We start from the raw sequence: 25581 nt of genomic DNA, 5'->3' as shown, positions 1-25581 counted from the left end.
GGGAAAATACCGTAAATCAGTGTTGTAACAGTGCAAGGAAACTTACATTTTTTTAATCATCGTCACCAATACCATAGCTTACAAAGGTTTCCACTCATTGACGGCGCTTGAAGGACAGTTGTGTAAAGTGCAAAGTAAAAAATCACAACTGCAGTGGGTGATCGTGGATGTTGCTGCGATCTTGGAAGATCTTTCTGATTTCGCTGTGATCGTACCGTAACGGAGGTTTAACTTAACAGATGTAGCTAAACTCGCTTTTCCAATGTGTCACTTTTGCTTTCTACTTACTTACATTTCGACAACGATATCGGTACTTTTCCTACTTAGGAAGTAAAACTACAAACGTACAAAACCCCAGATTTGTGCGTTTTTTGTCACATTTCCTTCGAATGTTTGCTAGATATATGTACCGATTATCGTTTAGAGATTACGTAATCTTTTAAATAAGAAACCTTTGTTTGGATAAAGGTGGTTTCTTCAAACTGCCATTAATATGTTAACATTAAAAGCTGCTTACAAATAATGCTACTAATGGGAAATAACTTTGATTTTCGAAAACTTAAAAAAAATTTAAAACCAAAGAAGATTAATAACTTCTGTACTGCACCACATCAAGTGAAAGTTTTTTTTAGCAAACCATAGTAAGCTTTCAAAGCTTTACGTTGTTAACGTTACATGTTACATGTTTTGTGGCCTGAGTATTTATTTATTTGTATACTAGCTGTGTGCCCGTTCTACGCACGGGGATCTTATTGTAGTCAGTTACCTTTTTATTAAGAACAGAATTTGGTTTGCATATTTTCAGATATGCTGGCAAAACTATTATACAGTATATAAACCTTCGCAAATACAGTATCTGACAGTTTCAAGCCAAAACAAATGCTTCGAAATTAAATGTAACCTGGGTCGTGTTGGTCCATATGTTAAATCCAATGATTAAACTAAAAAATGCTTTATAGATCTATGAGGCATAGCCCTAATGTAGGCCTATAATTGAAAGTTACCTTCCACAATGGTTAAACGTATTTAAGGTACTACTTCAACCTCCCAATTTAACACTTTATTCGTGTTGACATTTTCATTATAAAGGTACTTTTGTCCTTTCCGTGAAACACTGAGAAATAAGGACATTAATGCTTTACTAACAGACATACACACAAAAATACAGAACTTAATTAGGGGGTTTGCTACGCTTTAAGCATAACAAAGTACTTGTAAAATTAGTATCTAAAATATTTTGTTAATGTCATCAAATTTCATCATAACAATGTATATTTGCTTGGACCGATGATGACCCGAAATGACGGCTTACTATATGAAATGAAGACGACTGGTCCAGGGTGGTCCAGCCACCCTGGTATAGACGATTGGTAATTTATAGTAAATATTACCAAAATAGGCCACGAACTATTGATACATAAACAACGTAAAGCGTTTAAACAATTCATTATGGTTAGCTGAATAAATGTTTTACTAAAGTGCGTTATCGTTTTCTTAGCATAAACTAACATTTTGGAATCAAGAAAGAAAAAGCAAAAATTGTACAGTTAAGACATCAATTAAATTGAATACGCCTGTAATAATAAATAAGGTGCAACACCAACGATAACTAATTTGTAAAGTACAGTGATGTGTTGGTACTTAAAAATGATTCTTGCTACTACCAACAGTACCAACGGTTCTAAGGAATAGAACCGGTACCAAAAACCAACGTTCACAGTTGAGAACTATAGTACAGCCGACCAACTATATGAGTTAATCAAGTCCCGAGGTTATTGATCTCTTGGTTTTTGATTTTCTCGTAAAACGTTTTAAAACGGCAATCAAAGTTATTTCCCAATAATTGCTTTATTTGTAAACAACTTTTAATGTAAACTTATCGGTGTCAGTTTTTAAAAAAAACAACCTCATACAAACAACTTTTTGTTATTTAATAGATTAGGCCCTACGTACCTATTCTCTAAACAATGATTGGTAAAGGCTATCTAATAACATTAGAAGGAAATGTGACAAAAATCACACAACGTTGGGTTTTTGGACGTTTGTAATTTTATTCCTTAAGTAGGTAGGCCGTGTATTCTAGGGAAAAGTACCGGTATCAAGGATCGTCGTCGAACAGTTTGTTATGAATAATTGGGTAGGCGTACGTACCCAAGAGCATGGCTGTATGGTCCAGCGATTGCATCACACGGTGAGTAGGTACTATTGACTATATATATATAGTCAATGGTAGGAACAGAAAATAACACATTAGAAAAGCGAGTTTAGCATCATCCGTAAGCCTCTGTTACAATCAACCACTGCAGTTGTGATTTTTTACTTACCACTTTACACAACCGCCATTGAAGCGCCGTGTCAATGAGTGGAAACCATATTTCTAATCCATTGGCGACGATCATTATAAAATTTAAAGTTTCCCAGCCGTATACAACACTGATTCAAGGTCTTCTTTCTGGTTATCAAAACTCAAGAACAATTTATACACAAAGAATCTCTGGTTCCTGAACTGGATGATGCCTAGTTATTTAATTTCATTTACACGGTTACACTACTACACTATATTATTGCACTTTCGATTAATTAAATCCGTTATGTAAGAAAAACGTTTTTAATCACTTGGGATTTACATTCAAAACGTATTGAAAAAGGTTGCGGTATTTGTAAACAACATTTGTAAACATATCAGTGACAGCTAGGAAAAATAATCTTGATCCGAACAGCTGTTCGTTATTTCATAGATGATTATGCAATAAAAATTGGACGAAAACTTGACATAAATCGCACAAACCTACATTTTTGAACGTTCGTAATATTATTTACAAAGTAGTGAGGCCATATTTTAATGGCTAAAGACAATCTCGCCAATCCAGTGAATACATTAAAATGACTTGGATCTTGATAGGTACTCTCGTTTTCCAGGAGAAGATAGCGTAAAATGCCATCTTGAGTGTTACAGACAAAGGGAAAGACAGACAGACAGAAATTGAGATAAGACTCGTTTCTGCTTATTTAATGTATAAGAAGTAAAAATAACCAAAAAATATATAATTCTGAGCAATGTACAGACAAAACTCTAATTTTATTTATATAGATTTGCCAACAGATTAATTAACACCTATAATACAGTTTGATTAGAAGGACAGTTTGAATTAGTCGTAAGTACTACAGTTCTTTTCTCAAATGTAAACGTTGGTTTTTGGTACTGCTACTTTTCCTTAGAACCGGTGGTAGCAGTAAGAATAATTTTTACATACAAACACATCACTATTTTCACTATTTATTTATAAACACTGCACCTTATTGCTTATTAAATTTAATTGATGTCTTACTGTATAATTTTTAGCGTTTTCTGTCTGGACTCAAAAATGTTGTGTGGACTCAATTCTGTATTTGTGTGTGTATGTCTGTTGGTAACGCATTAATCTCCTCTTATTTTTCTTGGAAAAGACAAGAGCACCATTGTTAATAAAAATTTCAACCCGAATAAAGTGTGCAGTAGTGAGGTTGAGGTAGTGTTTTAACTACTTTTAACCAGCGTGAAAAGTAACTTTAAATTACAGGCCTACCTTAGGGCTATGCCTCATAGATCTATACTGTAAAGCAATTCCTTTCATTGTTTGATATAAAATATGGACTAACTTGATCGGGTGACATTTAATTGCGAAGCATTCGTTTTGGCTTTGAAACTGTCAGATATTGTATTTGAGAAGGTTTATATGTATTCCTAAACAGTTATAGTTTTGCCATCATATCTGGAAAAATGCACACTAAATATGCAAACCAACTCCTGTTCTGAATATAAGGTTTTAACTTACTACTAGATTCCCGTACGTAGAACGGGCAAACAGCTAGTTGCAAATACTTCTTTTGGAGAATTCAGTAACCCCCAATAAATGTGTGTTGTTTAAAATACAATTTCAAAATTAACAGCTGTTTTATTAAAAAGTATTATCCACATGACCAAAATGTAAACAAATCTGTGAAGGGATTTTTAACGGCTTTTGGGGCAGAGCCCTAAGCGAATTTACTTCGTTTTTCTTTTGATAACTCATCTACAGACCAAGACCTTTCTTTGGACACCTCTACCAAGTTTCTACGCCCAGCTGTTCTCACAAATTAGTGGATACAAAGTTTCCAATTAATTATTTAGATTCCCCTATGTTAATCTTATGGGAGAAAACTCAACTTTGATGGAAGATCCTGCCTAAACTAATAAAGATATCAAAAAACGAAAAACACTTTGCAAAACTACAGATCAGGGCAATTTTTTTGACACTTTAATCATCAAAATCGTTCCAAAAATGAGGGAGGAGTTCTGTTCACAAAAATCGGCTTAGCGTATTATATATATAGAAGATATTACAATAGATTTTAGGCACAAAATGTGGATTATTAGGAAAATAAAAGTATAGTAGAGTAAACTTGATACTTGTTTAACATAGACAACATAGAAGGTTTGCCTTGGATACATTTAAAATTTAGGCCAAAAGTAATTTATTTGACAACACAAATTTTAGTATGAGAACATCTTTCTTACATTAGGGTTTCTTTCACCTGAAACTGTCAAAAGCGAAAAAAAGTCATAATATACTCGTCATATGCTTAAATAATCAGATGATTATTGTTGTTTTGATCTGTTATTGTTTACATTAATATTTTGTGTTGAATTAGTTCTACAATAAAGTTTACCAATTAATTTACGTGTATTTTGTATATTTTATGAAGATATATCAATGGCGACGAGTGATAAAAGTGAAAATGAAACTAGAAAATTAAAACAACAAAGAGGAATCATAAAGTCTCAAATTACAAGGACTTTACAAGTGCTGAAAACCAAAGGTTCGTCTATATACGATGCTTTGGGCAGACAAACTCTACTGGATGAAACGTGGAAAAGATTCACTTTGTTACACGAAGAGATTATAACAACTACAGACGATGAAGATGAAATTGAAAGAGAAGAAGATTACCATACAGGTGTAGAGGAAACATACCTTGAGGCAAGGCAAGAGCTTTATTACAACCATTCTTTGTCACTATTAAGCAAACAGGAGTAGAGAGGACCTAAAACAAATCTCAGAGTCCAAAACCAAAACACAACTGTTTGCTTAGTACTCTTACACCCGAAATGCATCAGGCATTATGTGACGCGATGGCCCGCGAGTCACCATGTGACAGATCGTTTGAAGAACTTTCAGATATACTGCAAAACTGTTTGGAACCTACTCCAAGTGTACTTGCTAACCAAAATAGGTTCATCAGTAAAGTTCAAGATACTGAAGAGGGAATTTCTACGTAAGCTCGAGAACTAAAACGTTGGGCAATTGATTGTGATTTTAAGTGTTACAACTGTGAACGTTCAGTTTGTGATATGTTCTTGAAGATGCAATTCATGTGCGGATTAAGAGATAATGAAGCGAGAGTTAGGCTTCTTCAAGAAAAAGGAAATACTTTATCATTTAAAGAAGTGGTAGAAATGGCCAATTCTATTGAACAGTCTAAACTGGAAAGTTATGCAATAAAACCTAAGTACAGTACTCTCATTACGTTACAGAACAAACTAAGGATGTTAACTATGTGAGTAAACAATCTGGGTTGACAAGAAAGAGTAGAAATGAAATCTAACCGCATATTACCTTTCAAGATTTAAGAGGTAAATTTTACAGATGCGGCAGTAGGCCCTACTCAACATAAAGCTGATACTTGCAAATTTAAAAATGAGTTTTGTAGGAAGTGCAACAAGATTGGACACATTGAGAATGTTTGTCTCACACGCAACAGGGTTAGCAATGCAAGTGAAAACGCTTACAAGTTAAAATAAAATAAAATTGATGTTTAAGATGATAATGACAACGTTCATGAGGTTTACATGATGGGGACACCAAATGTGAATGACAAGTTTATAATTAACGTTTCTATTGAAGGCAAGTCATTGAATATGGAACTTGATACTGGAGCGGCTTTGAGCTCATTATCATACAGTGATTTTCTTAAACTTGAACTTAATAAACGTCTATTCAAGACGGAAGTGGAAATGAGAACATACACTGGAGAACTTATAAGGCCTGTGGGAGTCTGTTTGTACACACAAACAGGAACAGTAGAAAGGACGCTTGGGCATGTTATGTACCTCGTTAAATCAGAAGACGGGCGGTTATTTAAGAAACACTGCGACCAACTAAGAGCAGCTTAATAGGGGGGAGGATTGCCATATGCAAAAATAATCAGATGATTATAGTTGTTTTTATCTGTTGTTTACATTTATATTTTGGGTTGAATTAGTTCTACAATAAAGTTTACCAATTAATTTACGTGTATTTTGTTCATTTTATGAAGATATATCAATACTCAAAACAGCATCCACTGAATTGTAGAAGGCCTACGCCAATAGATTCTACCTAACATAGCATTTGGGCTAGGCCTAGTCTCGCACTTTTGTAACTTATAAGTTAGTCATAACTTGATGGCAACTCTGGCATACCCTACTAATAGGGTAGGATCTTCATGTTTTTTGCAGCAAAAGGGCTATCATAATTATAGGCCTACCGTACCTACCTAATCTAGGCTAACTTCAGTTTGGTTTTCGGCCACTAGATAGCCTAGATTTTTGATTTGATGTGATTTAGACCTTAATCTAAAATGGACCTAGAGTGTTATTTTAAATTTTATGTCTGGGACATGTTTTACTAACAGATTCACACACATAGCCAACCTAACTTACTAGTACATAGACCCAAGTTTTGCTAAATACAAGGAATATGCCTTTGCAATACTGTGCAATTAAATGCTAAGACAACGTTTAAAAGTATACCAGCAATTTGCTTGTGAAATACATATTATAATAATTATTACCTAATGCCACCTCACAAGCCTTTTTAAGTTGGGAGTGGTATGACCGCTTAATTTCCTTATCACTTAAAATCTTCTCTAATGCACGAACTATGAACATTTCTTTAGTTTTTGAGTTTCTTTTCATTGTTAGCATATAAATAGCATAATTAAAATTACAATGAGTAATTTTCCACACGGTTTACACAGAATTTACGACTCATAATAAACAAAAGTCAATAAATTAGTAGTATAGTAATCCTTGACTCGAGTCCAGACACAAGACAGAAGGCAGACAGACAGGCAAGACGATGTAAGAAGAAGAAGAACAAAAACAACTTCTACGTTGGAGAGGGCACGCGAATAGGAATATGCATGTTGCGGTGAAGCCAGCTTTAACAGAACACTAGAGAGCTGTAGATTGGCAAAAAGCCGCTGCTATATCATGGAAGAGAGGTTAGGGTTCACATACACTACAAATCATAGACACTATGAGCCTTCAATGTAATTCTTAAAACACATGGCTCACTTACTCTACAGATCATAGTCTATACGAGCCTCGTAAATAATATTGAAGGTTCACTTACTCTACAGATCATGGTGACTATGAGCCTCGTGTCTTATATTTAAAAATACAGTAGGAAGGTTCACTTACTCATAGTGCCTATGAGCCAAGGGTATGAATTATTTTTTAATTCAGGAATAAAGACGGCTCACTTACACTACAGTTCATATAGCTTACTCATCAGTTCATCAGTTCATCAGTTCATCAGTTCATATAGCTACTTTAATAAACACGTCACGCGGTTTGCAGCGCATCGTTGCAGGCGTTTATGGTCAACCAATACCGCCGTTCTGCCGTTTTCTGCTTTACTTCTGCCGTTTACTAGTCATGCAGCGTGACAGAGAGCTTATTATTTTAATGTATTGTTGAATTTTTATCAAGTGTACTCGTTGCTCGAGCGCAAGCAATTGTCAAGTACCGGTAATACAGGAGATATTTCAAGACTTATAAAAATAGTCAGACTCGAACGATCCCGAGTTTTAGGTTAGAGTTTGTAATTAGTCCTTTCGTTCACCACAAGTGTAAAGACTACAATAAATTTCAATTTGGTAGATCGATTTACAATAAAAATTATTAAAGTTCCCCTGGTATAATAGTTTATGTATATAAAAAATATTTTGGGGGGGTCACAACCCCCCTGAGACCGCCCTTGATTCATTCGTGTTCTGTGTTCCCTAAGAGTTTCCCGAAATAAAAATAACATATTAACCAATATTTAATCGGGGTATTAAAAAAAGAACCGTCCGTCGCAGCAACCAAGCGAGCTAGATCAAATCCGAGACCAAAGTCCTGTTCTATACTTAATCCTGTCATTAATCATCAGGCCAAATGAAATGGTCCTGGCTAATTAAACAGCTGGACTTAGTCTCATTTCATTCTACACTCGTATTTGGGTTAATACTCGCCTAGGTGGCGTCCTCATCTGGACTGGGTATAATAATAAATCTCTACAGTTGGACTTGGAAGTTTTAAACACTCAGCGAGCCAAAGTTTTCTCATATTGAATCATTGTCTCGACATGCTGAACACTTGCTGCTGGTCTAGTTGTGCACATATGTACAGCCAACTCCCTAAGCCACATGTGCATTTCTTCATTCAAAACACTTCTGCATCCACATTTGTCAACTGGCAACAGTAAGACTCGGTGCTGGATTTAAGGTACTTGCCACCCTAGACCAAATCAATGAAGTGGCCCCCACCCCTGTGGTGGAATCCCCTGCAATAGCGATGAAATCATAAAAATCTCCCATAGTCATCATCATCATCATCATCGTCCTCACCAGTGATCACGGATGAAATCGTGAACATCTCTCGCAGGCCATAATCATGGGTAAATCATCATTGTCACCCATGATCGCAGAATAATCGTGAACACTTGCCCTAAATCAAGGAGATGTCGTCACTGACTGCATCAAAATCATGAACAACTCCAGCGGGCTGCAATCAAAAAGTCGCGGCAACTTAGGGTAAAAAAAAATTGTTGTCAAAAAATACTTTTGCCAATCCTCTGCGGCCTCCTTTTGTCGCGGCCTAATTGGCCTAGTGGTAAATCCGACACTGAAGAGACTGATCTGCTTATGGGAGCGGGGGCAGCTAGAAGAGTGAACAACAATGAAGTAAGGAACATTAAGTTTTTGTCGCGGACTTGAACTAGCGCACTTTGCTGCAACAGGAGCCATAGATATTCAAGTTTTAGAACAATTTGGAGCCTACTTTGATTCATCAACAAGCCAAAACAGCTTGTTTTTTTTAGCCAAGAGAGCCTAAATTAACCATGTGCAATACATTTACTTTTGGTGGACCTATAAATGACATTAAGAGTGATCATTAAACTGCTACTTGCACCTCTTTGGTACTATTACTACTATTTCATGATCATTTTCTTACTTTGTGTTTAACTATGTCATTTGCATTTTTTTGGTTTTTGAAAGGGGACCAAACCCTGGTCTTTTTACTGTTCTTTAGTGATTTTAAGATGAAAAAATAAAATCTCATGCAGCAGACTTCAAATAATAGTAAACAAAAAACACAAGCCATGAAAACAGAAAAAAATTGAAATTACTTAAAACTACCATAATAATTGAAGAGGTAAAGTAAAACAAACCAAATAAACAACAATCATTTATTGAAAACGCTACATAATACTTTAATAAACACAAGACACGGTTGGCTAAACAAACCTGTGTCAAAAGCTCTCAAAGCAGTAACTTAATTTAGTAAACGAATCAAAACTCTTAACATAAATACTTACAACTCTAACAACATTTACAAAATCGAGTTACACTGGAATGCAAAAGTACATTATTCTTGGTTAAGTTTACATTATATAATTTACAGTGATTTGAATATAAAATATCATAGATATAACTAAATGAAATATCCCAATATAGTTATGCAGCTGCATTCGTTTACTTCTTCACTTCTCTTTCTTGGCTTCCCCGTTCATTTGGTATGGAGGAGGGGATTCCTGCAAAACAAACACAAATATATAAATACTTGAGAATGTGTTGCTTTGGAATAATGAGAGGAAATCTATTAGGAACTTAAATTTAATAAAATAAAAGAAAATACTACACATACATGTTAAACAGTAATGAAATAAATGATCACTCTGAAAAATCTAAAGTTTATAATACAGACACTTTAAAACAATAAACAGGCCTGAACAAAACAAAACTCAAGTTTACCGGCTTGCTTTGATAAGTATGTAATTAAAACAAAAAGGTAAGAAATAAAAACCCTGTTCCAATGCAGAGGAAGACTGTGCCTAAAAAAGCAAATTGATAGGCATAAATACGGTTAACAAAAAACCAAGAGTAAATGAACCTGTAAAACAATTACTGGTATTTCAAGAGATAACCGGGGTTTCCAGTGTGCAGTTTAAAATCTGTCGAATTAGGATTAATCATAAAAAAAGAATGGTTGCTTATTTGTTGACTGGTTTAAATTATTTGGTGCAACTCTAACCTACTGAGGTGAAGATGAGCGATGGACGAACATTTAATAAACAATATCATAGCTTTGCAACTGAATGAGACTAGTCAGACCTTTAGATGGATTCATTCATTAAGATCCAGGTGATTACTGACAACTTGTGTTCAATCCATAAACGACCATTTAGGTTTTGTATTCTGGAAGTAAAAATCAATTTTGGATGTAGCTTTTGAAAAATCTATCAAGGTTTTATTTGCCATGCGTAGGACATAAAAAAGATAAAAAACCAGAGGGTTGGGGAATATTCAAAGCACTGGTCGTATAAGACTTAGTTTTGCCAATAAATGGTTTTACAGTGTGTTTTACTCACATAGTATGCGGGCGGGGGGACGTAGGCACATTGAGGCCGGTTTGGGTCGTAGTACGCACTCTGAGCAGCTTCTGCGGCTTTGGCATCAGCTGTTCAACAAACGACATCAGCTGATAGTTAACCATGTGGAAAGTAGATAGAGGATTGAGGTGGAAGGACAGGTGAAGAGGATTGAACTGAGGTTAGAAACACGCAAATCCTAATCAACAATTGTGTCTAGGTGACACTTCACAAAGTTTAAAGGTTGTCAGTAGATAAACTAGTAGGGCAAGCTCATATTAATAATTGGAATTGGTAGGCGACAAGATACAAACTTGATAGGGGAACTAAATTTGTTAAGAATAGTTAACAGGAAACAACTCAATAGATATGCACTACCACACAGAGCATGCATTTTGAAGAATACTAGCCTGAATATAATAAATTTAAGAAAATCTAGTAATGAAACCACTTTAAAAATTACAATACAACATAGAACTATTTGTTTTGTTTGGAAATTTAAAATCTGACTGATAAGTTGCTTACATTATTCAAACAGACAAAAAATGAACACAATAAAAATACATTAAAACAGGGTGTCCACCAGGCCAACCACAAACAATTCATGAGTAATTCATGAGTAAAAAAAAAAAATCCAGGTAGTTCAGGTCGTACTTTTCATACTAAAATTTCCAACGTGTTTTGCGCCAACTCCCGCAATGCTGGTTTAGCGCTAACACAGCTCCCTATTTTAGTTATCTTCCGCAGTTACGGAAACGTCGTCGTCGTCTCCAGCGGTCACGGAAATATCATCGTTGTCTCCCGTGGTCACGGAAACGCCATCGTCGTTTCCCGCCGTCACGGAAATGTCATCGTCGTCTCCCGCGGTCACGGAAACGTTGTCATCGTCTCCCGCGGTCACGGAAACGTCATCGTCGTCTTCCACAATCTCGGGAACGTCATCGTCGTCTCCCGCGGTGACGGGAACGTCATTGTCGTCATGCACGATCGCGGCAAAAAATTCCCGGTAAAATACAAAATTCACGCAGAATTCCCGGTTTTTTCCTGGTTCATAAATATCACGCATAATTCCCGGTTTTCCCAGTCGGTGGACACCCTGGAAAACATACAAACAACAACTTTTTTTAACATGGGGATAAGATGTTTACAACTCTTCTTATTCAATGAAGATATCTAACGTATTTATCACCTGGACAAGGGGGAGGTTGTGCAAACCCAGTGGCACCGGAGGGGGGAGCGGAGGCATACCCGTTGTACCCTGGCATGATACCCGGGTATGGTGGGGGGCTCTCTACCATGTATACTGTGTTGGCTGCAACAACACAAAAAGTGAGGTAACAACAGTTCGAGAAAAGTCAGCATATTCAAATTTGTAAACAATGTTTAACTTTGGATCAGTACAAACTGATGTACATACTAAAACCTTGGATATGATTCTATTTAAGGGATTTTTATATTTTAATTTATTTGATACAAGTTATCAACTTAATGCCATTTGCAAAACCAGACCAACATCCAATGATGGGTTGTTGGCACCATTCTTCCTACTGAGGTTTTGATTCAATATTTTAAATTCTCATTTAGTTACCTACATATATAATATTTTCACCGCAGCATTATGAAGACATTTCTCTTGTCCTTTGCAACGGGGCAAGAATTCTTACGAGAATAATGTGGGTCTCTAAATCTAAAAACAGTTAGGCTACTCAGTATTAACACATACCAAGCAAATTATAAAGGCAAATCTCAATGTACTTATTGTTTATTTTACGAAAATCTCTAGGGAATTTGTGTTAAACTATTTGGCAGAATCAAAACTAGTAACTTTATCGTAATGTAAACATCTATATTGAGAATCAAAATATTAACTTATAGAAAAAGCAAACAAACTATGAATAAAAACAAATCTAACAGCTGATGCATTGTCAATATTTTTAAGGGGATTGAATAGAGCCCTTTAATATTGAGGTTGTGCCCTAACTGATAATTGATTGAAGAGGGTTTATTGAAAAACTGATATTTTAAAGAGAAGTTTCACATCAAGACCTTTTATTCAAGTATGCGGTTGATAGGTGTGCGGCTTACGGTTTTTGTGATCCTGATTAACTTTATATAATTTAAAGATACTTGTATGAACTTCATAAACTTTTTTAACTTTATGATGGTGTCGAGTCCAGAATAAACTCCAACTGGGTTTGCTTCTGGCCAAATCAGCTGATATTTATATTTCCGTAAAATGTACTGTTTTGTTTTAAAATGTGAGTGTTCAGGAATGATTAAAATAAGATTTTCATGTGCATGTTGGTATAATTTCAGAGCCAAAACTAGTTGCTGAATACAATGCAGGGATTTGCCAAAGGCAGTTGTTTAATCCATTTTTCACTGTTATAAGTAAATCTATTCAAACTTCAAACTAATAACTAGTCAAATTAAAAGTTTTAAAAATGTAACAAGTGACATTTCAACTTGCCCAATATCAAACTCATTAGGTTCTAACAGTTATCTTGTTCTTTCTTTGCATCAACTCAAATTTGACTTAATGAACCCTAAACAATACTTCCTAAAACATGATAGCTACATACGTGGCGGGGGTGTGTTGAAACCAGTGACGTTGCTGTTCCACCCATAGATGCCCCCAGCAGGTGGGGCGTAGGCAGGGGGAGGGGCGTTGTACCAGGGTCCTGTCGGGGGCATGTATGGTGGCGGGGCGTCTGGCACTCCATTGCGAGTGGCTGTAACAACAAAATGGTCAACTACTTTGATCAATATTACAAAAGATTCACAATACTATGTAAGGTGGAGACACAAACGGGTCTATTTGAACCTCTATATGAGCAAACTTTTTCTCAGGATCGTACACAATTATAACCACTCACCTACCCTGCTGAGTGTGCTGAAGCTACTTGGAACACATACACTTAAACAATCCAGAAACTTCTTAGACGAAAAAAATGGTTTTCATAGCATGTATAAACTAGCATAGGTGGTCAGAGGATATCTTTACCAAGATGAATAAAAATGTCTGTCTACAGAATAAACATTATATCTATGAATACTATTTTTTAACAGTAGTTAAGAATTATCAGCATTTGAAAAAGGTTGATAAGAGTGATGTCTTCAGGCCTTATGGTGGCCAGGAAGTAATGTTTAAACAACTTTTTATTAACTAATAGAAAAGCTTTAAATTTTTTTTTACAAATTAAAACTAGAAAGGTGTATCATTTGTGTTTTCAAGTAAGCTATTTAAATATTTAATGCTGGATAAACATCCAATGGTTGATAGTAAAGTACTGATAATGTGATTGTAAACAATGAGTCACATAACAATTATGATGACTCGAGTAATTTGTCTGACCTTGAACAAAGCAAAGAGGAGAAGAATAAACACCATGCTCTTCATTTTACATCATATTCGAGAAATTTAGTTTTTTAGAAAATAAGAAGCAAGTTCATAGGACATAAATAAAAACAATCTGCTATCCCCAAAAATAATTAGACCAGGACTGTTTACACTTTACACATAATAACTTTACCACTAGTCTCACCAACACAGTCCACATTTAGCTTAGCTAAGGGAGGGGGAATGGCTGGACACTTTTAACATTAAGCTAGTGAGCAACAAAATGTTTACATTTGCTTTTACCCATTTGAGCGGCTTTGAGCATAGCTTGACCGAAGTCTATGGCTCCTCCCTTCTTGAAGCTTAGTTTGAACTTGGCCTCACCGACCCAGTTGCCGTTGGGCTGTGCTCGGACCTTGCCTTTGATGTAGTTAGCCCCGAACACAGGCTGTTCCAACTCCACCTGTGGAACATTGCAAATTGTCAGGGTCAGTTCACATCACTTACTTAAAAACTGAGGTGATTAAAAAATGAAATGCATGACAACTAAAGAGCACAGTGACTAAGAGAATCTGGGTGGAAAATCAATCTCGCACAAGATAAAACAGTCCAAGTTGTTGTGAAGAATTCATTACATTTTAGAAGTGAATACTTTTAGAAATTGGCATCATCTTACATGTAAAACTCTTGTTTTAAAGGTCAGGCAATTTACAAGAATTTTTAAGGGCAGTACAGTCTGTTTTGTGCAGTCTATTCTAGGAATATTTAGCAAAGTAAGGTCAAGTCTCCAATGTGTACATTACTCACCGAGTGATAAATTTTACTTTATGTAAAGAAAACAAAGATATACAAATAAACAAACAGAAACAAAGTATTCTGTTCTGAGGTCCTTAAAAATAGGACTACAATGTTCATCTTTCTCCACACTGTCAATAATGCACACCCTGTTTGAGAATCAGTAGGATGTCATCAATATGCGGGGAGCAGCTCCATAGCACATGTATGAGAGAGGCGTTATGACAAGCAATGCTCAATCAAGCACTATCATCACTCAGTACAGTACCCACTAAGTCACTCACCACAGTAAGTCCAGTTATCAGAGTGTTGCATTGTCAAATGACGGAGATGAAAAAAAACAATAGCCTACTTTTTGGTAATGATGAGATGAAAATTGAGTGAAAGATGAAGTGAACGAATACAGAAATCCCACCAATCAATCATCAATAGCTTTTAGCAATATGACAATTGTATAATCTGAGTTGTTTGTAAGTTTAACAAATCTAGAAGCAAAATATGGAGAGCTCTCTCAAGTGATGAGAACTGTCTCTAAATAGGAGCACTCTCTACAAATCACTACAACATTTATAATAATTTTGTTTTATAATCAAGTGCATAAGGTAGGCTATTAACTAAGGAATCGATTACAAGACCTAACAAATGCAATTAGACTAATTCCATACCAAATAACAACTACAAGCTTCTTTTTATAATTGTATCATTAAAACATCAATTTTATAAACAATTATAATAAAGTAAAGCTTATAAGAAGTTAAAGAACATTTCAATAAAGTAAACCAGAAAATAAGGCTCCCACAATATTTTTAGCCATGACCTAACATAACACTCAAGTAAACTCCTCGAACTTGTTTAGAGTAAGCCTATATGCTAATATTGACCTTGAAACCTGTCCGAGACTGGAACTTGATATATGCACTACTTATATAACATTCTACGGGGGATCTGCTTTATATAACTAAACTTCCCAACTCTACAATTAATAATGGACTAATTGATTTACTAAATAACAAATGTACAATTAATTTATCTCAGTTACATCATACTTCAAAAATACCCCCGCCGCAGCAAACCTGCCGTCTAAGCGAATTTCCATTTGGCCGAATTGATTTTCAATTGATCTATTTAAATAACATTAGGTTCAACGAGTACCTAGGTTTGCTGCTACAAGGAAACTAATAAAGTAGTGTGTTTTTAGTAAAATATTGATAGCTTACTATAAAATAAATAAATTTGCCAAGTTTGATCAAAATATATCCATAAACAAGCAAACTACAACATTTTACAATATTCTCCATAAGAATAACATGGGAATTTTAAATTTACCATTTTTTTAGTTTTCTCCGTAACCAATAACCGTACAAAAACACTTTCATATACTGAATTGTTTGTTTTTTTTAAGCTCTTTAAGAAGGTTTAGAGAAAAATTGGGAAATTTTGTGTTTTGAGGGTAAGAAGTGAGAAAAATCAATTTTTACCCCATAAAACCCTGTTCCCATGGTCCGATCATGCTGGATCGCGAACTCATTCAAGTTTATCCCGCCTTACACCTTCAAACCAAATTCCATCAAAATCGGATAAAAATTACTCAAGTTATCGTGTTCACGGACACATATAGGGTGAGTGCACCAGTGAATGACCGCTTAAGGTTGACTTTCTACTTGTAAACGACATGGGAAAAACTACTTCTAAGCTACATTGTACGAAATCGTTAAAATATATTGCCCATTCTTTCCTGTACTTTCCGATTATACAACTTAATGCATTATGTTAATAAAAAGTATCGAAAAATACAATTTTTTGCACATAAATCATCGCACCAGTGAATGACCGCATATTATATAACAATTTTAAAATTGTATTAAACCTCATCCTTTTCACCGAATGACCCCCGTTCAAGATTTTCGCATCGAAGCTGTAAACCCTGTAGTGAAAAATAACGATATCAGGGTCGTTAAAATATTGGTTCTAGTGAAGGATAACTTTTTATCTAGGAAATGGCCGTAAGATTGAACTCGCATTCAAACTTTGGTTATAGTGTATCCACATAATTTCTGATGAGATTTTGTGTTTCCTAGCAATGGCTTACTCCATCAGAAAACATTTTAATCAATATCAATACAGAAAATTGACTCAAATCCAGTTAATTAACGAAACGGTCATTCACTGGTTATACCCTAATTTGTGAACCAGTAACTGACCGGCTGTTTAAATATACGATTGGTTAGGATTTTGATCTTTAAATTAGTACAGAATTATACATTAACATGTTAACTGTGAATTACATGTAATATACTACAGTTCCAATCAATAATTAAGGAACCATGACAAATTACAACCAACCATGTTTGTGCGAGACGCCATAGTGGGAAGCTTAATAATGAACTGCTTTGAAACATCTAATTTTGTTTATGTTACAAAAGGATGGTTGATACTTTCATTTTTAATAAGTCAAAGAGTGTATATTAATAAGACCTCAAATTACTTTTAAAACTGTTTGTGATAGACTAGGAAAAACAGAAAGCCTGATATGATGTTTTTTTATACAAATCGGTCATTCACTGGGGAGTGGTCATTCACTGGTGCACTCACCCTTTATATAAATCTACTAGCTGTACCCGCGGGCTTTGCCCCGCTTAACTTCATAAGTATTCGCATGGCTCAATCACGTCCTGGTTGAAGTTCGTTCGCTACGCTCACTCACCTTCAGGTTGGAAATCGTTCGCTGCGCTCACTTGTTTTCAGGTTAGCTCGTTCGCTACGCTTACTCGCCTCCAGGTTGATGTTCGTTCGCTACGCTCACTCACCATTTGGTTGCAAATTAACTGTTGTCATAAATTAAAAAAAGTCATCTCTTTTATTGTTCATAATACTTTGATAAAGATTTTTATGTTTTAATATTTAACATTGGAGAATTTAAACGTTGTTGAGTGCACAGGTGTGCTGCGATTGGGGTTTAATACATTTGGACTTATTAAAAAGTAAAATAGTTTTCTGTGCTGCACTCTGTAGAAACACTGTGGCACTATTTCAAATCATGACTAATGCTAATACAGAATGTTGTGATTATTCAAACCTACAAAACAGTTGGTGAAAGTAAACATCTGCTTTTAAATTATATTCATTTGTAAACATTGTGGATCAAAAAGTCTGACATTGGCCCACTTAAAACCCTCTAGGGCAGAGCCCTTTTGACGGATTTGCACCAAACTTCACTCGAACCATCCTTGAAAGATGCTTAACAATGCCTGAAAGTTTTATTACAATCTGTCTAGCGGTTTCGGAGTCCATAACGTATATACACACATACACACACACATACATACATACATAGTTCCTCTTTTATAGATATATATATATAAAGATATATATATATATACATATATAAAAATTTGAACGAATGGTGTTTTTGGCCTCTGGGGACATTAAAATGAAAAAGTAAATCGGTCCCGGGCCTAAGTCTTACCATGAGACCTACGGTAATAGCTACTTCCCTATAGGGAAATTCGCTAAAACTATATGGTTGATATCAATCACATAATATGCAGATAGAGTTCCTTACATAACTGTATAGTGAATAATAAAATGGCAATAATGAAAATCTCATGCTTTAAATTTTACATAAAACTGAATGTATCGTGTATTTTGCTAGGTTATAATATATTCTAGAGAGGTGTAAACTACCAATGTTATGCATTACCATTGTTTTGCAGTAACTGATATCAGATCCCTTATCAGGTACAGTACACTTATTTCACTGTCATGTTAGAAGTTATTACAACAGGTTACCAGTACTACGGTATTGAAATAATTATAATGATGATATGAACAGTTCTTTATGTGAAGTAATTAAAAAAAGACAAATTAAAGATGGTTTTCTCCCATAAACAGATGTATAATACAGAATATGTTTTCTTTTAAGGTTTTTTTTATCCCACATCCACATCCTAGAACGCTCTAGCCCAGAACAGTTTCCAACGTTGCAACGTTATAGCATAGGCATGGATAAAAAAGCAATTTGTGATTCCAGCTCACTTCCCAGTACCGAATAGGTGGCAGTTACAAAAACCCTACATTTATAGACCACAGACACAAAAGGTACCAGTATTTTTTTTTTCAGCACATATACAATGGATTTACAATACCAAACTGCATAAGCCTTAAAAAAAAGGCTTGTCCGCAGCGTTTTTTTTTAATACTAATTGTCTTTTCCATCTTTATCTTGGTCTTGAGTCAGTGTGAACTATTAAAACTGTAGTATACAAAACACACAATACAAAAGATTGAATAAAATACTAAAAATCGTTTTAAGAGTGTATGAATCCACGCATAAGCCTACTACATTATATTGTACTACTATTGCCTACTATATCCTTTAATTTGTTTAACAGAAATAGTAATGCACTCTTTAATGTCAAAGTGTACACAAGCATTAACACGTTTGCTGCTAATCATGCAATTACACAAGGTGCTAACTTGCATTGTTCAGTGTGAGGTTAGCTTTTGTTTAGGGATGTTCTTGCGCCAACAGCACTATGGTCTTATACAACTGTAATATGCGATTCATTCAGGGTTTGCAACATTTTTGTTGACGTATCCAGGTCTTTTGTCCTAGATTTTCCTTGCATTTGGCACTACTATAGTTGTGGACAGGGTATCTCCGGACCAGGAAAAGGAGACCTACCTGCCTCGGCTATTGTGGAGTTGCCCGACCGACCGACCCTAATTAATGTCGCTTGGCTGCGCTCAACTAAAACAACAACTAGATACCCAATACCATAAACTTAAGTTAATTTATTTACAAAAATTATGAATATTGATTATCACATCATGTTTTGTTTTAAAATGTCGATTATTTTGATACTAAATTTTATGTAAATCGGCCAATTTGGACCATTTGTGCAGCCAAACTAGTTTTTCTTTTAAAAACTAATTTTAATAAAAAATGAAAACTGAATATAATTTACATCAAAGCTTGAGCATATGGAGGAATAACAAAATGCGTATGTATGTATTAACATTTTATTATATCATAACCAAAATAAATAGATCGTTTGAATACAAGTTTGAAAACATAATTTTAATCAGTAACTTGATTAACTGTGCAATATTTCTCCTGATTCTAAATTTATCAAAATGCAAAGGCACAAAGTACGAAAAACAACACGACATAAATTAAAACATAGAGCACAGTGTGAAAGTTGTAGCTAAAATTTAACTAATACTTAACCTCTTGGAGTCCACGCTCGCATATATGCGAGCAGACGACTGTCGCGCCAGCGGTCCACGCCCGCACATATGCGAGCTGACGTCAACTTGTTATTTTCGTGCTCTTTTTTGCTGTCAGCTGTTACACTAATACGTTGTGTTTAGTATTGATCTGTTCAGGGGAATCCAGGGAATCATGGGATATTTTGTTTTGTTCTATTAGTCTTGCATCACTGCTAGTTCTGAATCGTTTTCGTTCCGCTCCCAGCTGTCACTAGTGTTACTCAATAATACGTACGCGAGTTGTTTGTTTTTGTTTGTGTTTTGGTAAACATTGTGTAATGGATTCGCGATCTAACAAACTTCGGGACAACGAAATATCAGAATATTTGTCTCGAGATGATTTTAGTGATTTATCGGACGGTGAAAGTGACAGTGAAGAGGGGTTTATTTATTCTCATCAACGATCTACGGCGACAAGTGTTCCTGGACCTGCAGGAGATGCATCGAGTTCAACTAACCTCTACGACGATTCCATTCCTGGCCCGAGTTGTTTTGACCCAAATGATGTAAATAGTGTATAATGTAAGTAACAATGATTATGATTTAGGCCTACCTGAGGACAACTACATGCTTAGTACCATAGAGAATATTTTTGAAGAAAATAGTGTTAGGCCTATTTCTGAGAATGAAAATGATGCAAACTTAGGGTTAGTTGTTGATGAAGAAGACCTTGTATATATGGATGTAGATGAAAATGAGAGTGAAACAACAATGCCAGGACTAGTTGCTGACCAAGAAAATTATGAGGCTGAAGATGATGCAATGATAGGCTTAGACTCACTTACTGCTGAGGAACATAGGCATAACACTACAGATAGGCCTGTGACTAATATTAGAGTTAGGCCTAGGCGTAATAATAAACGAACAGGTAGACCTGCTAGGCCTGTGCTTGCAGCTAAAAAAAAGAGAAATAAAGGGAATAAGAAGCCAGAAATAACATTCCCGTGGAAGTCAAACCAGACATTCTCTCCCACATTGTTTGAATTTGACAACACAACATCCGGAATCGATAATGACATACCTAAAGGATCGTCGTATTTAGAAATGTTTTTACAGCTTTTTACCATGGAACTGATAACTCATATTGTATCAGAAACGAATTCTTATTTTACAGATGTAATTACCAAACTCCCAAATTATGCTTCTGTTGACGAGCTAAGTACATGGAAACCGGTTGACGAGGATGAGATTCTCTGCTTCCTCGCCTTGTGTATTCTAATGTCTCAGGTCCGAAAAAATAAAATAAATGATTATTGGTCTACAGATTCACTACTGGAAACAAAGATCTTTGGGCAGGTTATGAGTAGGAATCGTTTCAAAAATATATTGAAAACCCTTCATTTCAACCAATTTTTTGTGCCCAATCCTAAATCAATTGGCAGGATTCACAAAATTCGACCAATTTTATGTACGTTGAACAAAATGTTTGCATCTAAATTCAAGCCCTTTGAAAAACTGGCGATAGATGAGACGCTATTTCTCTATAAGGGTAAGTTAGCCTTTAGACAGTACATTCCTTCAAAGCGAGCACGATTTGGAATCAAAATGTTTGTGATCTCAGACTGTCTAACAGGCTATGTTTTGAACATCCTTCCCTATTTAGGATCAGAAACGGAACTTGAGTTTGCAGAATTAAAAGAAAAAGTAGGCATGACGGGGCAAGTGGTGCTAACACTAACAGAACCCTACTTCGATAAGGGGCATAAATTGTTTTTGGATAATTGGTACGTTTCACCGTCACTAGCTCAGGAACTGATGAAGCGCAACACAAACATGTGTGGAACAGTCAATCCCAATCGACAGGGTTTACCAAAAAAACTAGCCCCCTTAGATGTAGGTAAAACAGATGTACATTGTACAGAAAATATGATGTACCTACGTTGGCAAGACAAAAGAGAGGTTAGGATGCTAAGTACGATGCATACCAGCGACATGATTGGCATAGGGAAAAACAACTGGGAAACTGGGGAGGAAATCAAAAAGCCCTTGTCAGTGGTGGACTACAACAAAAACATGGGGGCTATCGATATTGGTGATATGCAACTGTCCTTCAACTGTTCTGCAAGAAAAAGTATCAAGTGGTACAAGAAACTTTTTTTCCACTTCTTGGACGTAACAATCAGAAATTCATATATTCTGCACAATGAAGTCCAAAAAAGAAACAAGAATTTGCAGCTATCAGATTATCGCAGGGAGCTCGTCAGGCAGATTTTAGAACATCACTGTGTGATGAGAACCAATATTCAAGGTGGGCGACCATCAAAAGGCGAGATTCCACTCCGTCTCACCCAACGACACTTCCTCACACCGATCCCACCAACTGATAAAAAGTTGAAACCTCGTCGCTACTGCCATGTTTGTTCAAACACTAAGCTTAGGCCCCAGAAAAGGAAGGACACACCGTACATGTGTACTGAATGCGGCGTTCCTCTTTGTGTGTACCCTTGCATGAAGGACTACCACACACTCCAACAATTTTAGAAAGTAAGTTGAATGTCTCTTTCTTGGGTTTTATTTATTTTACATATGATTTTGTAGTAGGCTTGGTACAAATTAGGCTTCAGCCTAACATAATTTTATGTCAAAGCTGCTGTTCCCACCTTGACATTGCAAACATATAGCCTACTATATATACATATATATATATATATATATATATTATATATATATGTGTGTTTATGTGCTTTACACGATTTATAAGTTAAATTATAACATTAGATTACAAAATGTAACTTTCTACCAGCTTTTATAAATTTTCAAAATTATTTTTCTAAATTACAATAAATGGCGTGCAAAGTCACATTTTTGCGATTTACGCTTTTTCGTTTTTTTGAACATAGCTCGTGTAAAATATAGTATTCTTTAGTTGTTGTATATATTTCTATGTAAGGAATTAAATTGTCTAACAGATGTATATAATAGATTTTTAATATCAAATAATTTGTACTTTTACAGAACCATTACTTTTGAAATTTATGTTCGATTTTTTTGTTTTTTTTTTTTTAAAAAAAACAAAAAAAACTCTAAAACTTTTAATTTTTTATGTTATTTTCTGATTTCTCTCTTCATTGCAAACAAAATAAATATATATATTGATATGTTTACACTATTTACTGATTTTATACAAATTTTTAAAAAAGTATCTACATTTTCATCGAAAAAAACCCGGACTGCAGTAAATCACTGACATAGCTAAAACCGGACTCCAAGAGGTTAATAGGCATGTGAATATAATACCGCCTGTGAAATATAATATAAAATTAAGCAACATAGAAAACGTGATTCTAAAATTTTATTATTTTAACAACAAACCCGCAATTTTTGATTCTTTTGTAAATATAGTACAATAAAAAAAGTTACATAGTATAGTATTTATGATTCAAAAGTTTTCTTGAAACCAGCTATTCATTCAAACGAGCTATTTATTTAGGTTATGACGGAATAAAACGTTAATACAATCATACATATGCATTTTGTTATCCCCCCATATGCTCACGCTTTGATGTAAATTATATTCAATTTCCATTGTTTATTAAAATTAGTCTTTAAAAGAAAAACTAGTTTGGTGGCACAAATGGTCAAAATTGGCCGATTTGCATCAAATTTAGTATCCAAATAATCGACATTTCAAAACATAACATGATATGATAATCAATATTAATAATTTTTGTAAATAAATTAACTTAAGTTTATGGTATTGGGTATCTAGTTGTTGTTTTCGTTGAGCGCAGCCAAGCGACATTAATTAGGGTCGGTCGGTCGGGCAACTCCACAATAGCCGAGGCAGGTAGGTCTCCTTTTCCTGGTCCGGAGATACCCTGTCCACAACTATAAAAACTTGTTAGCAACTGTTTCGTGCTTGCTGCTTCCTGTGTATTGTAGAACTACAGCCATACAACCATGCCATAACAACCATACACTGGAACACAGTACATGACATACTGTGGAGATTCTATTTTTAACCCTTTCGACTCTCATTTTAGGGCTCCCCATGCCTTAGGTTTAATTTATCATGCAAATCATTTTAGCCTACCAGTATTTTAACTTCAAATTATAGCCTACTAATAATAAAAAACAAATTTTCCCCTAAATTTTTTTTTGAAGCCACCATCTACACAAATCAGAAATCACACAATGCTTCGTATCAGATTGTTTGATTCTACTAGAAAACTAATTCATTAATAATTGACAACTCACGTCACTGATTGTGCAGAAAGGGAAGCTAAATGAGACCATGGGGTCACTGAGATTCTTGTTGTTGAAGATCATCCGATGAGTGGTCAAGTAGAGACGTCCCGTCTTGCTGCCCTTAAACGCAGCAGAGTCCTGGCCGTGGAACTCCATCTGCACATTGTCTGAGAAGAGCAGGATGCTGCACAAGAGAGCGATGAATTAAAACTGAGTCTACTTTTAGGATATACACAGGGTGTTAACACATTTTATTTAAAAATTCTGGTTAGATCCAATGTTTGGTCATTAATTGGCCACATGACCGCAGAATATGTTCAAAATTTGCCGCGATCGCGCATAACAATTATGGCGTCTCCGTGTCCACGGGAGGCGATGATAATGTCCACATGACCGCAGAATATGTTCAAAATTTGCTGCGATCGCGCAAGAGGATGATGATGTTTTCGTGACCGCAGGAGGCGATACTAATGTCTAAACAGCTGCGGGAGATGTGCATGATTTTGCTGCTATTGTGAAAGACAACGATGACGTTTCTGTCACCGCGGGATTAGATGATGAAGCCTACACGGCTGCGGGAGATGATCAGAATTTTGCCAAGAACGCGTAAGATGTCACCTGTCAAAAGACGCCAGATGACTGGAGTGCCGGATTAGAGAGGGTCTACTGTGTACAAGGAATGTGTAAAATAGTATGAGATCTGTAGCTTTGTTACTGAATAGATCAGTAAAAAACTTACTGTTTCTTAAGTCAGGTCAATTTATTAAATGGAGACAATCATATTGCTTAGGCCTATATCTTATCTTATCTTACTAATATTATGAATGTGAAAGTTTGTATGTTTGTTTATTTGTTTGTTTAAAGTTCAATCATGCATTAACTACTGGACAGATTGGGCTGAAATTAGGCATGATGATAGCTCACATTCCCGATTAACATATAGCCCTATTCTTATCTAAAAAATTCCTTTCGGGCTCTGCCCCAGTGGCTCTGTAGTTCCCACCTTATGAGTATTCATATTTAACCCTTTCGATGCTAGAATATTTTTTTTGTAATTTTCCAAAAAATGCTAGAGTTATTTACTTATTTTGTCCGAAAAGCGCTAGGCTTGCCACAGGGGCTAAGTCTAGTGTGCGAGAAAATAAATTGGTAAAAATAAAATTTGTTATCTCACGAGTGCTAAAGAACAATATATCGGGCCGAGATTGCATGAGGAATTAAAAGAAACCATCGATGTTTCAAAACAACAACCGAGTCAATCGATATGCCCATCTAATCTTACACAATCAA

At 35.4% G+C, this 25581-nt stretch overlaps 2 protein-coding genes across 4 annotated transcripts in view; both read right to left on the bottom strand.

The window, feature by feature from the left end:
• Nucleotides 1-7101, bottom strand: part of LOC129004424 (brefeldin A-inhibited guanine nucleotide-exchange protein 1-like) — a 70366-nt gene extending 63265 nt beyond the window's left edge. For both annotated transcript variants that reach the window (XM_054433006.1, XM_054433007.1), the window contains exon 1: nt 6853-7101. In XM_054433006.1, the coding sequence (XP_054288981.1) occupies nt 6853-6985 (133 nt within the window). In that variant the 5' untranslated portion in view covers nt 6986-7101. The remainder of the gene's footprint in view (nt 1-6852) is intronic.
• A 2400-nt stretch (nt 7102-9501) lies between these two features.
• Nucleotides 9502-25581, bottom strand: part of LOC129003798 (WW domain-binding protein 2-like) — a 31273-nt gene continuing 15193 nt past the window's right edge. The window contains exons 2-7 of one of the 2 annotated variants that reach the window (XM_054432105.1): nt 24301-24475; nt 14329-14500; nt 13280-13429; nt 11887-12009; nt 10698-10786; nt 9502-9860 (exon numbers count right to left, since the gene is read on the bottom strand). In XM_054432105.1, coding sequence (XP_054288080.1) covers nt 9810-9860; nt 10698-10786; nt 11887-12009; nt 13280-13429; nt 14329-14500; nt 24301-24475 — 760 coding nt within the window. In that variant the 3' untranslated portion in view covers nt 9502-9809. The remainder of the gene's footprint in view (nt 9861-10697; nt 10787-11886; nt 12010-13279; nt 13430-14328; nt 14501-24300; nt 24476-25581) is intronic. The other variant, XM_054432106.1, reaches the window with a different exon arrangement.

Source organism: Macrosteles quadrilineatus, unplaced genomic scaffold (assembly GCF_028750875.1).
Source record: "Macrosteles quadrilineatus isolate MER2022 unplaced genomic scaffold, UCM_ALF_1.0 Scaffold_9__3_contigs__length_116548681, whole genome shotgun sequence".
NCBI lineage: Eukaryota > Metazoa > Arthropoda > Insecta > Hemiptera > Cicadellidae > Macrosteles > Macrosteles quadrilineatus.
The sequence above is the reverse complement of the archived record's forward strand: the minus strand, read 5'-3'. Positions and strand labels throughout refer to the sequence as shown.